Source organism: Pollachius pollachius (genome assembly GCF_949987615.1).
Source record: "Pollachius pollachius genome assembly, chromosome: 7".
In the NCBI taxonomy this organism is placed as follows: Eukaryota; Metazoa; Chordata; class Actinopteri; order Gadiformes; family Gadidae; genus Pollachius; species Pollachius pollachius.
In genome coordinates this window covers 25,503,184-25,516,094 of record NC_136940.1, presented here as the reverse complement: position 1 = coordinate 25,516,094, position 12,911 = coordinate 25,503,184, and the positions used below count along the sequence as shown (strand labels likewise).

The following is a 12,911-nucleotide window of genomic DNA, read 5'->3' as shown; positions in this document are numbered from 1 at the left end:
GGGGGTGACTTGCGCCTCCCAAAAAGTGTAGGCGAGGCGACGCAGAAGCAAGGGCTGTGATTGAATTGTGATTGATTGCAGAACCGAAACAGGTTCTGCACGGTCATTGGGTTGCGTCGACTTGGAACCACAATGAGCCCTTAACGCTCTCTGGTCTGTCTCTCTTCTCTCATATCTATTTCCCTCTTACCAAGCGCCTGGAGCTCCCCTTCCTACGGTCTCATGCTCGTGGTTTGTTTGTCTTTGTCCTCAGAGTCCAATCTGAGACCGGACCAGTTCAGCGGAGCGGCTCCCACTGTCACCTTCCCCACGATGTCCGACGGGCACAGCTCCCCAGGGGTCAAGATATACATCGACCCCTTCACGTACGAGGACCCCAACGAGGCCGTCCATGAGTTCGCCAAGGAAATAGATCCCACCTGCGTCAAGATAGAGGAGGTCCTCGGAGCGGGTAGGTGATCCGACATATCCCTGCGCACTGTTCTAATGTTTGTCTCGGTGCGCGTAATGTGGTCCGTGTCATTTTTCAGTTGTAGTGTTCTTTGTTGACCTAAACAGCACTTTATTGTCCCTGGAGATCACCAAAGGCCACGATCACAGCGATGTAGGGGAGAGTGGGACACAAACTCACACATGTCGTCTTTAGGTCAATTGTGTAGAATTAAGTAGTAACTACGTAGTGGTGAGGTTGCAGATTGCAACCAACTGCATACCCCTCCCTCACCCATCCCTTTCTAACTGCCTATGCTGGCCTATATTGTGCAAGGTGCCTGAAAGGCATTTCCGTGGTGCAAAAAAGCTAAATTAATTGTAACCACACCAAGGTCGACTTTTGACGTCTCTTGCCTGAGGATACATTTAACCAATAACAACCGGGTATCTTCGTCATCAGTGCTATTGCCGCTGTATATTTTGTAGGGTCACTTCACTTGGATAGGGCATCACATTCCTTAGTTAACATGAATTCCATCTGTAAGTTATTACTAGACTATTAGTTAATTGTTAATAAAGTGTTTGTAGTAAGTAAATGCTTTTTACCGCATTAACTATTATTAATTAATTGTAAATGATTGATCCCTTATTTAAAGTGTTACCGATACACCTGTGTTCGTTCCTACATAACACTTCTTTGAAAGCGGCCTACTGGCTAGGGTTTGGTATAGCAGAGGGGTTTGGGTATTCCGGTCAGAGGTGTTGGATTGAGCAGTCAGGGCCATCGGTGATAGAGCAGCTCAGGGGCCAGCCTCTCTCCTCTGATCCCAGATACTCTCTCTGGTCATCCGTTAATATTGGACGAACCACACACTTCTCCTGGCATATGGGGCTCGCTCCAACGACGGGCTGTCACTCCTCGAAAAGCCGGAGAACATATAAAAATACTCAACAGCTCCAGACGTGAATGTCAGCAGTGCAGATTGTGTGAACATGAAAAGCTGAATGCAATATTTTGCCTCATTTGCTGCACTTTGAAGTCAAAACAGATATTTTATTCATGTGCAAAACTTCATGTGAAAAATGTAAAGGCTCCAGTATTTTTCTACGCTGTGTGAGGGAAATTCTCAGCTTCTGTTTGCTGCGTTCAGCAGTTTCTGTGGAATTGTTTTGAAATGATTAAAAACAATTTCTTTCGTCCCAAACAGTCACTAAATTAATAAATCTGATTGGCTGGATCTTTTTGAATAACGTAGGGCCACGCCCATACCCTTTGCTCACCAGCAAAGGGTAGACTGATCATTGTGAAACAAACGTGCAAATCTGGATAGTCTTTGGAGGCTAACTATTCACTTATTAACTTAAAGAATGGAAGGATCCAAAGCAGCATTAAATTGCATTTTCTGCTTCACTGTCGAGGTGTCGAGCTTCCAGTCATACCAGTCCTCAGCTCAACTCGCTAAACATTCATTGTGAAACATACAGCAATAAGGGCTGATTTCATGTTCACCACTCCTGCCCTGACATTGTGCTGAGAAAAAGAAAAGTTCACAAAGCAGATGCCTTGAGAACCTCAGTCGTGGAGGACGCGTTTTCGGTTGGGTTTTCATTCCCATCTGAACGTGCTGTTTTTCTTTATCTGGTTGTCTTGCGTGCTGGGGTCGGGTGCAGGCCTGTAGGGACAGAGGTGACCGAGGCTGGGGTGAGGAGGAGGTGGGAGAAAGGGGGAGGAAGCGAGGTCAAATCTGAGGACATATGGTCGCTGTGGTTGACTGACGTGTGTGATGGTGGGGTGATTCCTACGCCTCGCTCTCTGGAAGAGGAGAATGTGTTCCCGCAGGCCCCTCCCCCAGCGTCTCTCTCCTTCCCTCTCCTTCTCGCTCACTCGCACTAACACACCCCTCCTTTTCTGTGTCTGGGGTGTGTAGGGTGGCTCTCTGTCTCTGTCTGTAGTTTTTCCTGTGGAGCTATCTTCTTCTAATTGACCTCATTTCCTACCCCCCCTTCCCCCCTCCTTATCCTTCTCATCTCTTTCGGTGATTATATCACATCGTCGTTTTCCCCCTCTCTCTTTCCCTCTGTCTCTGTCTCTCTCTCTGTCTCTCTCTCTCTCTCTCTGTCTGTTTCTCTCTCTCTCTCTCTCTCTCTCTCTCTCTCTCTCTGTCTCTCTGTCTCTCTTTCTCTCTCTCTCTCTCTGTCTCTCTCTCTCTCTCTCTCTCTCTCTCCCCCCCTCTCTCTCTCTCTCTCTCTCTCTCCCTCTCCCTCTCTATCTCTCTCTATCTCTCATTCTAATAGCCTCTCTCCTGTGGATCTCCTCACCCTGGAGTTGTGTGCAAACAGAAAACAGAAAGATTCAAAGAACAAAGGAAAATCTACTAATTAAATTATACTGAAAAGAAGATTACCTGAAAAAAAAGCCTTTCTCCTCTACTCTCTTTTCTCTCTCTCTCTCTCTCTCTCTATTATCTCTCGTTTTTCTCTCTTCCTGTTTTCTGTCTCTCTCACCATTCTCCTCCATTGTTTTTTTAACCTTGTAACCACCACCACCGATACTTCCTCTCCATCCCTCTTTCCCATCTGCATCTCAGAAATCGCATATGTATATTTCTATGTATATTTCTATGTATATTTCTATGTATATTTATATATATATATATATAGACATGTATTTGTCTTTCAATCCCTGTGACCATATCCCAGTGTCAGTGGCCCTCTGTCATACAGTTTATCTATCATCCATATCTACTGTCCATTGATCCCTTCATCGTATTCTTTTATCGCTCTTCTGGTGATCCTTTCTTGGCCTCTCTCTCTCTCTCTCTCTCTCTCTCTCTCTTTCTCTCTCGCCCTCTCTTGCTCTCTCTCTCTCTCGCCCTCTCTCGCCCTCGCTCTCTCTCTCTCTCGCCCTCTCTCTCTCTCTCTCTCTCTCTCTCTCTCGCCCTCTCTCTCTCTTTCTCTCGCCCTCTCTCTCTCTCTCTCTCTGTCTCTCTTTCTCTCTCCCTCTCGCCCTCTCTCTCTCTCTCTCGCCCTCTCTCTCTCTCTCTCTCTTTTTCTCTCTGGCAGTAGGCAGTTTTTAATGAGCAGCGTTCTGGGGTGCACAGATCAGAGTAAGGGAGGGCGATCGGCGTCATCAAAGCCACTTCACTCATCCATTATTCACGCAACAATTTTATCTGTGGGAGCAGGACTTTTATTTTGAAAGTACATACAATTTCATATCCCCGAGAGGCATAGGGATCATCTCTCCTGACACGGAATAAAAGAGAGAAAGTCTCCAGCAGTACAAAGGACGCCTGAGGTATGTCCAGAGCACACATGATTTCAAGACATCAAGGTTGGAGAAAACGTTAGAATGACCACTGAGAAAGTCAGTGCAGGGCCCCTGAAACCAACATGGGGGCTGAATGATGTCCCTGAGATTGCTGCTTTGTTCCACAGCAGTGGACAGGCGGAGGAATAGATGGAAAGATAAACAGCCACAACACATCCACTGAGCAAAAGTTTAAAGCCATTGGGGGGAAAGTGAAAAGCGAAAAGCTATATGAGAAAAAATATTCGGCATCCACTGAACAAAAGTAAGTCCATGGGAGAAACGAGGCAGGACTGCGTTCAGTCCATCATATTAACCATCATTTACTGTTTTACAAGCTTGAAACTTTGAACTTTTATGATTATCACGTCTACTTTCTACACGTCTACACGTCTACCAGACTTTACACGGTACAGGGAAGATAGAATCCTAGGACACAGCATGCATCAGTGGTAAAAGCTAAAAACTGGCTGATTGGGATCTCAAGAGGAACTAGATAAATACATGTCACACAATGACGTAGCACAATATCACACAGCAAACCCTCGGCATCAAGGGGTGATAATACACTTCACATGGTGAGGTAGCTCAGTTACACATTGCAAACTTTGTAATAAGGCGACATCCCTGCAAACAGGTAAAACTGAGGTAGGTGTCAGGCTAGAAATGCAGCTTTTACAAGGTTCACGATAGGCTAGCCACATCGGATAGACGCTTCCTGGATCGCTTTCTGGCCACATTTCTCCCCAAAAGGGATTATAGATACCAATCAGATCAATATTACAATTGCAACAAATGACGGATACATAGCGATAGATATAAGAACAAGATTGAATCACAACATCCATTCTGCTTCCAACTGCCCCCCCTGAGTCTCACAGTCCCTCCTCTTTCCGCCGCACTGAGTGTGAATAAATAAACCGAGGCCGGCTGTACGATAAGCTGGCGCTGCCGTCGGTGGGCAGACGAGATACTGACGACCCGTACGATCCATAGCGCGGGCTGGGTGGGCAGGATTATAAACCAAAGGACAGTTCAGTGTGCGTAAGGAAAGACTCACAGTAGTGTAGTGAAGGTACCAGGTCTCTTGTGCAACAATGTCCGGTAGGGCTGGGTGAAAATATCGATTCATCAATGCACTGCAATTTATTTGTTCTAGATTAAATTTCGATTCAGAATTTTTTGAATTAGATTATTTCCATTAAAAAAAACAAAAACGAAGCATACTCAGTCATTGTAATCTAGAAGCGAGTATGCCTAAATGTACATTCCCTTTTACATTTGTCCATGTTATGATTATTACTTTTATGCTGCAAGTTTAGCTCAGGAACAATACTATACAATGGTGTATTCCCTTTTTTCTTGGTTAATTCATTATGAAATGGTTAATTCTAAATAATATTTAGGTATTTTTGTCATCTGCACATATTATTGAATCGATATCGAAGCAATTGGATCAATATCGAATCGAATCGATATCGAATCGAATGAAGACCTAAAAAATCAAATTGATTTGAATTGTGAGGTACCTGGCGATACCCAGGCCTAATGTCCGTTGATATCCATCCGTCCCCACATTCATATTAGTCAAAATACAATCATCCATAATATTCTTGAATTGTGATGGGTACCCCAGAATAATATTTTCTCCTTTCAGAAATGATTGCAAATCCCAGACAATGAGTTCATGTCAAAAACAGAGTATCACTTGATATGTCACCATACTGATTGGTGGTTCAGCATGTACCGGATCTTTCTTGTCACAAAATTCCTATTTCTCCTGTTCGATCCAATTTACCACCAAAGCGCTTCTTGAGTGCCGATCACAACATGGCTGTTTTTTGAGCAGCCACTTCCATTGCTTGTTTTTGTGTGTGTGTGTGTGTGTGTGTGTGTATGTGTGTTGGTGTGTACATTTATTGCCTTGTCACTTAAGTGTTTCTCTCTGATTGTGTGCTCTGAAAAAGCATTGCAACCAATATTTTCTTTCGTCGTCCAGCGAGGCTGAAGAGTGTGTGTGTGTGTGTGTGTGTTCGCCGATATACTGCGGTAAATAAAGCTTTTGTCTTGAAAAGTGTAAATGGTGTCTTCCTCCCCAGGTGAGTTCGGTGAGGTGTACAAAGGCCGTTTGAAGCTAGTGGGGAAGAAAGAATTTCCTGTCGCCATCAAAACACTGAAGGCGGGCTACTCCGAGCGGCAGCGACGGGACTTCCTGTCCGAGGCGTCAATCATGGGCCAGTTCGACCAGCCCAACATCATCCGCCTGGAGGGCGTGGTCACCAAGAGCCGGCCCACCATGATCATCACAGAGTTCATGGAGAACGGCGCACTCGACTCATTCCTGAGGGTAATAAGCACGAGTATTCAATACATACATATATATATTTATATATATATATATATATATACATGTAAATATATAAGTATATATTTATGCCTTCATCGTTTGGTTCGCTGTGCGTAATATGAGAAATATTTCCATCCTGTCCCCCTCTCTCTCTCTTTCTCTCTGCTCACACACACTCTCCCTCTCTCTGACTCACCCATGTGTGTAAGACCCTCTCTCTGACGCGCTCTCCCTCGCTGTTCCTCTCCGTGCCAACCTGTCCATACGACCGTCTGTCTTTGATCCGTCCTTCTTTTAGGCCAGCTCTAAAAACAGAACATGAAGCGCTTTGATGTTTGCTTCTCACAGCATGACCTCTTTTGACTCAAGAATCCTCGACTGAAACACGCACACGCACACAAACACACACAAACACATTGATTGTCCTGTGGCTTCAAGGCACAGTCTTGCAAAGCCAGCATCACCATTGGGATCGATCAGTGTGTGTGTCGGTGTGTGTTTGTGTGTGTCCTGCATATGAATGTGCGTGCTTTGTGCGCATTTGTGCGCATGCCTTCATGCGAGTAAGTCCCTGCATGTGTGTGCTTGAGTGTGTTTTCGCGTGTGTGTGTGTGTATACCGTGAAGGTTTTGCCTGCAGAGGATTAGGTGAGAGAAGCTTCAAAGACATGGTTGGATGCACTATGTCACTTCTAACACACACACAAACACACACAGGGAAAAAGACAGACGCAACCCTCTAGTACATGAAAGCGATCACAGTGCATTTACAGCACACGTCAGTGTGCCCAACAGCCTAACCAACCTAGGTAATGTCGTGGATAAACACACCCCTTCAGTTAAAAAATCAAAAATCATAGTAAAGAAATCTGGTCGAGATACCCAACGCTTTGAAAGACAAAGACATTATTATCACCTGTCAATAAGTACCAATAAAACCTGAGTTGGTTTTCAAAGAACTCCTGATCTGGAATCAGGCTTCAGGTTGTCATTTAAAAAATTGGTGGATTCCTCCTATATGCACTTACACATCACAACACCTTACGCAACGCAATGTACAATTATCAGCCATAGATGTTCTTTTCAGGATATATGTCGGATGTGTTTTGTTTGAGTGTGTGAGTGTATGTGCGTGGGGTTGTGTGTGTGTGTGTGTGTGTGTGTGTGTGGTTATTCACATTGGCACCTCAATTTGAAATTAGGATCGATTTGTTTGCAAATGTAACTTTAAGCGTTTTCCTTCTCCTTACTGAATCGTAGTCGTCCTGACGTCTGATCAGACATTGTTCCGTCCTTCCGCAGCGAAACGACGGAACTTTCCCGGTCATCCAGCTTGTGGGAATGCTGAGGGGCATCGCATCCGGCATGAGGTACACACACACACACACCACGCACACACGGAGGCCCACATACATATATACACACACACATATATATACACACACATGCACGCAAACACAAACACACGGATGCCCAAATACAAACACATACACACATACGTACACACACAGATATACACACACATGCTCGCACACACAAACACACACTCAAACCACGCACACACGGATGCCCAAATACACACACATACACACATACATACACACACATATATACACACACACTCACACACAAATGTCATGGCTGTCTCTAAGTAGCTGAGCGTGATGGCGTGGCGTTGTGCGTTAGGTACTCAGGTGTTGTGTTGTGTTGTAGGTACTCAGGTGTGGTGTTGTGTTGTAGGTACTCAGGTGTTATGTGGTGTTGTGTTGTAGGTACTCAGGTGTTGTGTGGTGTGGCGTTGTGTTGTGTTGTGTTGTAGGTACTCAGGTGTGGTGTGGTGTTGTGTTGTAGGTACTCAGGTGTTGTGTGGTGTTGTGTTGTGTGGTAGGTACTCAGGTGTTGTGTGGTGTGGTGTTGTGTGGTAGGTACTCAGGCGTTGTGTGGTGTTGTGTGGTAGGTACTCAGGCGTTGTGTGGTGTTGTGCAGTAGGTACTCAGGTGTGGTGTTGTGTTGTGTGCTAGGTACTCAGGCGTTGTGTTGTGTTGTGTGCTAGGTACCTGGCGGAGATGAGCTACGTGCACCGCGACCTGGCCGCCCGGAACATCCTGGTGAACAGCAACCTGGTGTGTAAGGTCTCAGACTTCGGCCTGTCCCGCTACCTGGAGGAGGACACCTCCGACCCCACCTACACCAGCTCCCTGGTGAGGGCGCCACCACACACACGCACGCACGCACGCACGCACGCACGCACACGCACGTGCACACACGCACACGCACATACACAAGTACATACATACACACACACACAGACACAAACACACGTTCATACACATACACACGTACGTACATACATCCATGCACACACACATACACACAAAAATACAAACATATTGTCGTCTGTTTGTCCCTTCGTTGAATTGAATTGAATTGTTTGCTTGAGGTATACTTCATATGTACTACTATACTTTCTACTTATTCTACTATCTATACTATACTATTGCTGGAGTGTTAAGGTGCTATGAGGCTCACTCCTCTTTGTTTAATACTGTGAGTAATGACTGACCGGGCTTCTGTTAGGCAGGATGTGACGTCAGCAGGCAAACGAGCGTGAGGTAAAGAAGTAACAGCCATGCAATGTGTGTGTGTGTGTGTGTGTGTGTGTGTGTGTGTGTGTGTGTGTGTGTGTGTGTCTCAGGGGGGTAAGATCCCGGTGCGCTGGACGGCACCCGAGGCCATCGCCTACAGGAAGTTCACGTCGGCCTCAGACGTGTGGAGCTACGGCATCGTCACCTGGGAGGTGATGTCATACGGAGAGAGGCCGTACTGGGACATGAGCAACCAAGACGTACGTCACCCTGTCCCGCTGCCCGCTGAGGGGGGGTGTGTGTGTCTGTGTGTGTGTGTGTGTGTGTGTGTGTGTGTGCATGTCTTTGTGGGTCCACGCTGCCAACCTGTGTTTGTGTGTGTGTGTGTGTATGTATGAGTGTGTTTGTGTGTGTCTCTGTTTATGTATGTGTGGGGGGGGTCCATGTCTTTGTGGGTCCACGCTGCCAACTTGTGTATGTGTTTATGTGTTTGTGTGTGTGTCTTTGTGTGTGGAGTGTGTGTGTGTGTGCGTGCGTGCGTGTGTGTGGGTCCATGTCTTTGAGCGACCCCACAACCTCTCTTTGTTTATCTGTTCACTTCCCTTCCTAACATGTGGGGACGTGTGTGCGTCTGTGTGTCTTCTGTGTGATTCTTTTTCCTGTTTTTGCGAGACATGGCTTCCACATGTCAGTTGGCGGTTGAATTATATGTCACGTTTCAAAGCTAAAGGGATGTTTTTCTTTCTGTCTGAAACACTCTGATAGTGCTTTAAGTCACCATTGTTCCTTCTTTCTCACCGCAAAATCCACAGTGTGTACTGTGTACAGCGCCTGTTTCCCTTCGCTTTACCCCTCTTCCTGTCTCCTCAAGGCCATCGCGAGGTTCAAATTAGTGAATGTTCCTGATGTTTTAAATGCTCGGTTTAAGGTCACCACTTTGAGTCTTTCTTGTTTCAATCATGAGGTCTGAGGTTCAAGTTACCATCTGGATAATTCTTGATAACATATTTTATAAAACCCTGAGTTGCCAAGTCCATAAAGCGACATTAAAAAAAATGGAAAGAAGATATTTTGCACAGCGAGCGTTAATAGAAATGGAAGTGAGGCGTAGAGTCAGCGTATCCCCCCCTCACTGGCTGTAAGCACTAATCTGCGGTTTATTACCTGGTAAATTAGCTCAATTAGCCGTTTGTTGGGAAACACTTGGGGAACAGTTACTGCAGTGCTCAGACTCATCTGAGCCGGCTCCTCTCTGCCTGCCTCGGTGCCATGGCGACCGCGCTCTGGACAAACTGATGCTAGGAAGGCGGTTGTGAGGTTTTAATTGCTGGTGTCTTAGGTAAGTGCAGGGTGAGTCAGTTCAGAGAGTCTTTGACGACGCATGGGCAAAGTTCAACTGCACGCAGGCTTCTAGTCCATCTTTGATATGTTCAATACTCAGATTTTATGTTTGACCAAGCCTTTCATTTTTTTCTTACCTTCATTCATTCTTTCTTTCTTTTGTTGAGTCTGATTCCTCCCTTGTCTGTCTTCCCACACCTAACCTCTGCCTCTCCCCCCTGATTGTTCTTAGAGCCATTATATCCAGCAGTAATGCTGAAGCACCAGTTTTACGTTATGTTGCACATACGGTCTATAGTAATGGAGATGTTTGTGTGTGTTGTGTGTGTGTTTGTTTTTAGGCTATAGATAACCAGAGGCTGCCAAGGCTTTGACTATGCATTAGTCTCACAAATCAGACTTCAGATTACTAATCTAAAATCAGCTAAAACCTATTTGGCCAGCAGATGTAAACAGTCAAAAAGGGTATGTTAAGGTTACAGAACATTATAGAAATAAGAGGTCACACGAGAGGACTTCTGGACCAGAGGTTCTGCTGTAACACAGCAGGACTTCTGGACCAGAGGTTCTGCTGTAACACAGCAGGACTTCTGGACCAGAGGTTCTGCTGTAACACAATAGGACTTCTGGATCCGTGATTTTATATGCATGAACCCTGCACCCAAAAGCGCACCCCGTACGTGGGTGGGCACAGACACACACACACACGCACACACACACACACACACACACACGCACACACACACACACACACACACACACGCGCACACACACACACACACACGTGCATGCACGCGCACGCACGCACACACACGCACACACACACACACACACACAGCACAAAAGCAAAGGCACTTGACAGACACACAGATAAAAGCGTGTGTGAGCGCACACACAGGGTTTTAAGCGTGCGCTTTTTGGGGGAACATGAAATAAGGTTCTGTCAGGGGAGCCACCACAGGTGATATGTTCGACATGAATTAACCATGAAAGCGCCACACACAGCGTCGCGCCGCACCCCTCGCCCTCCTTTGATTGACAGTGGGTGCTTAGAGGGAATTTATGCAGCACCAAAGCCCACAGAAGTGTGCCGGGGTCGGCCAGAGTTCACCCCGGCAGCAGAAGAATGGCTGATGCTCATCCGCGCTCGTTTTACCACTTCTCGCTGAGGCTTATAGGTGCAAACGCAGACACACGGTAACACGCACACACAAACTCTAATCTCTGACAACATGAAGGACGTGATGTATTCCCTCTCAAGTTATTTTTGTGAAGCAGGAGGCAGGGAGGAGGACTTTCAAACTCTTCAAATCCCCTAGGAAGTGCTTGCTTTTAGGCATTTTGTAGCTAGTAACTGCTCAATGTGCAGAGTGTTAAGTGGATAAGACAATACAGTGTTGGACCTGTTGTTGTGGGGTCATGCTGTAACGTCTAGCCTCATTTTATTTGGTTCCTTCTCAGCAGCAGAAATAAATGACCTCAGAATCACTAAGAATAAAAAGCGAAAAGAATAACGAAATAAAGTGTTTTTTGAATGCAGAATAATAAACTTACATCGTTCTCAAAACTCCCCCGTGAGGAGGGAAACGGGCAGCCGTCAGAACGCATGCGGTCGCATACACACTCACCGCGGCCCCCCGCGTGCCTCTCTCGCCTCCGCAGGTGATCAACGCCATAGAGCAGGACTTCCGGCTGCCGGCCCCCATGGACTGCCCCCTGGTGCTCCATCAGCTCATGCTGGACTGCTGGCAGAAGGACCGCAACGCCCGGCCCAAGTTCCCCGACCTCGTCAGCATGCTGGACAAGATGATCCGCAACCCCGCCTCCCTCAAGACCGCCGGCAGCAACGTCCCCGCCGGGTGAGTGGAGACATACATACATCAACACTAACCACGTATACATGCATATACACACGTATAATACCGGCCCAACGAAGAACACGAGGCCCAACAGCTGCCTGCTCCTTCACAACATGCATCCGGAAATCCCGGTCCCTGTAAAGCGGCCTCTCATGGGTTATCCCTCCGTCCCTCAAGGCCTTCCCCTCATGCCCTGCTCGACCGAGGGGCTCCAGACCTGAGCAGCGTCAGCTCTGTGGAGGACTGGCTGGGCGCGCTGAAGATGACGCAGTACAGGGACTCCTTCATCGGGTCGGGCATCAACTCCCTGTCCCTGATCACGCAGCTCACCACCGAGTAGGTCCACCCGCCGGAGCGTCCTCTCTGGACCGCTGGGTCGATACCTCTCTCAAGGGGCGCGTCCTCCTTCCCTTCTGTTCCTGTCTTCCTTCTCTTCCGTCCTTCCTACCTTTCCGTCTTTCCTCGTTTCCTTCAGGTGATTCAAATGTGTAACTGACGCAGAAGACTCGTGATCTGTAAACGTTCTTGTTGTTGTTTGTTTGTGTGGTTCTTGCAGAGACCTGCAGAGGCTGGGTGTGTCTCTGGCCGGCCACCAGAAGAAGATCCTGACCAGCGTCCAGTCCATGAGGGACCACATCGATGACCAGTCCCCGACAGAGTCACTGTAACGCACTAACCCAACGGGATCAATGAGGTTCCCTTTGGAACACGTACAAGTACAATGCAGAAAGCAATCAACTCCAGACGACTAATGGGACACCTTGAACACCCGTGGACGCTATCAGCCGAACCCAAAGTCTGTCCAAATACATTCTGACAGACGTGACCATCACAACTCTGTCGTATATGCACACACTGCTGGCTGAATTCAGAGTATCTCAATTGAAAGTGGAAATAAGGATTTTCAAACGGCAGCTGCAGTCCCATAACCTTGAAGCCACTATCCCCCCCCAAACACAAACACACAAGTGGTTTGTGTTTGAACTCGAATGGTCCAAATATTACTGTGAAGAAGTATACTATATGATAGTTACTGTA

The 12,911-nt window shown here is 46.8% G+C and overlaps 1 protein-coding gene across 1 annotated transcript in view; it reads left to right on the top strand.

The window, feature by feature from the left end:
- Positions 1–12,541, top strand: part of LOC307078046 (ephrin type-B receptor 1-like) — a gene marked incomplete at both ends in the record, with an annotated part of 42,721 nt that extends 30,180 nt beyond the window's left edge. The window contains 8 exons of the mRNA XM_079739624.1: positions 254–451; positions 5,842–6,089; positions 7,391–7,458; positions 8,142–8,289; positions 8,784–8,933; positions 11,677–11,873; positions 12,051–12,209; positions 12,430–12,541. Coding sequence (XP_079595750.1) covers positions 254–451; positions 5,842–6,089; positions 7,391–7,458; positions 8,142–8,289; positions 8,784–8,933; positions 11,677–11,873; positions 12,051–12,209; positions 12,430–12,541 — 1,280 coding nt within the window. The remainder of the gene's footprint in view (positions 1–253; positions 452–5,841; positions 6,090–7,390; positions 7,459–8,141; positions 8,290–8,783; positions 8,934–11,676; positions 11,874–12,050; positions 12,210–12,429) is intronic.
- Between the last annotated feature and the right edge of the window lie 370 nt (positions 12,542–12,911).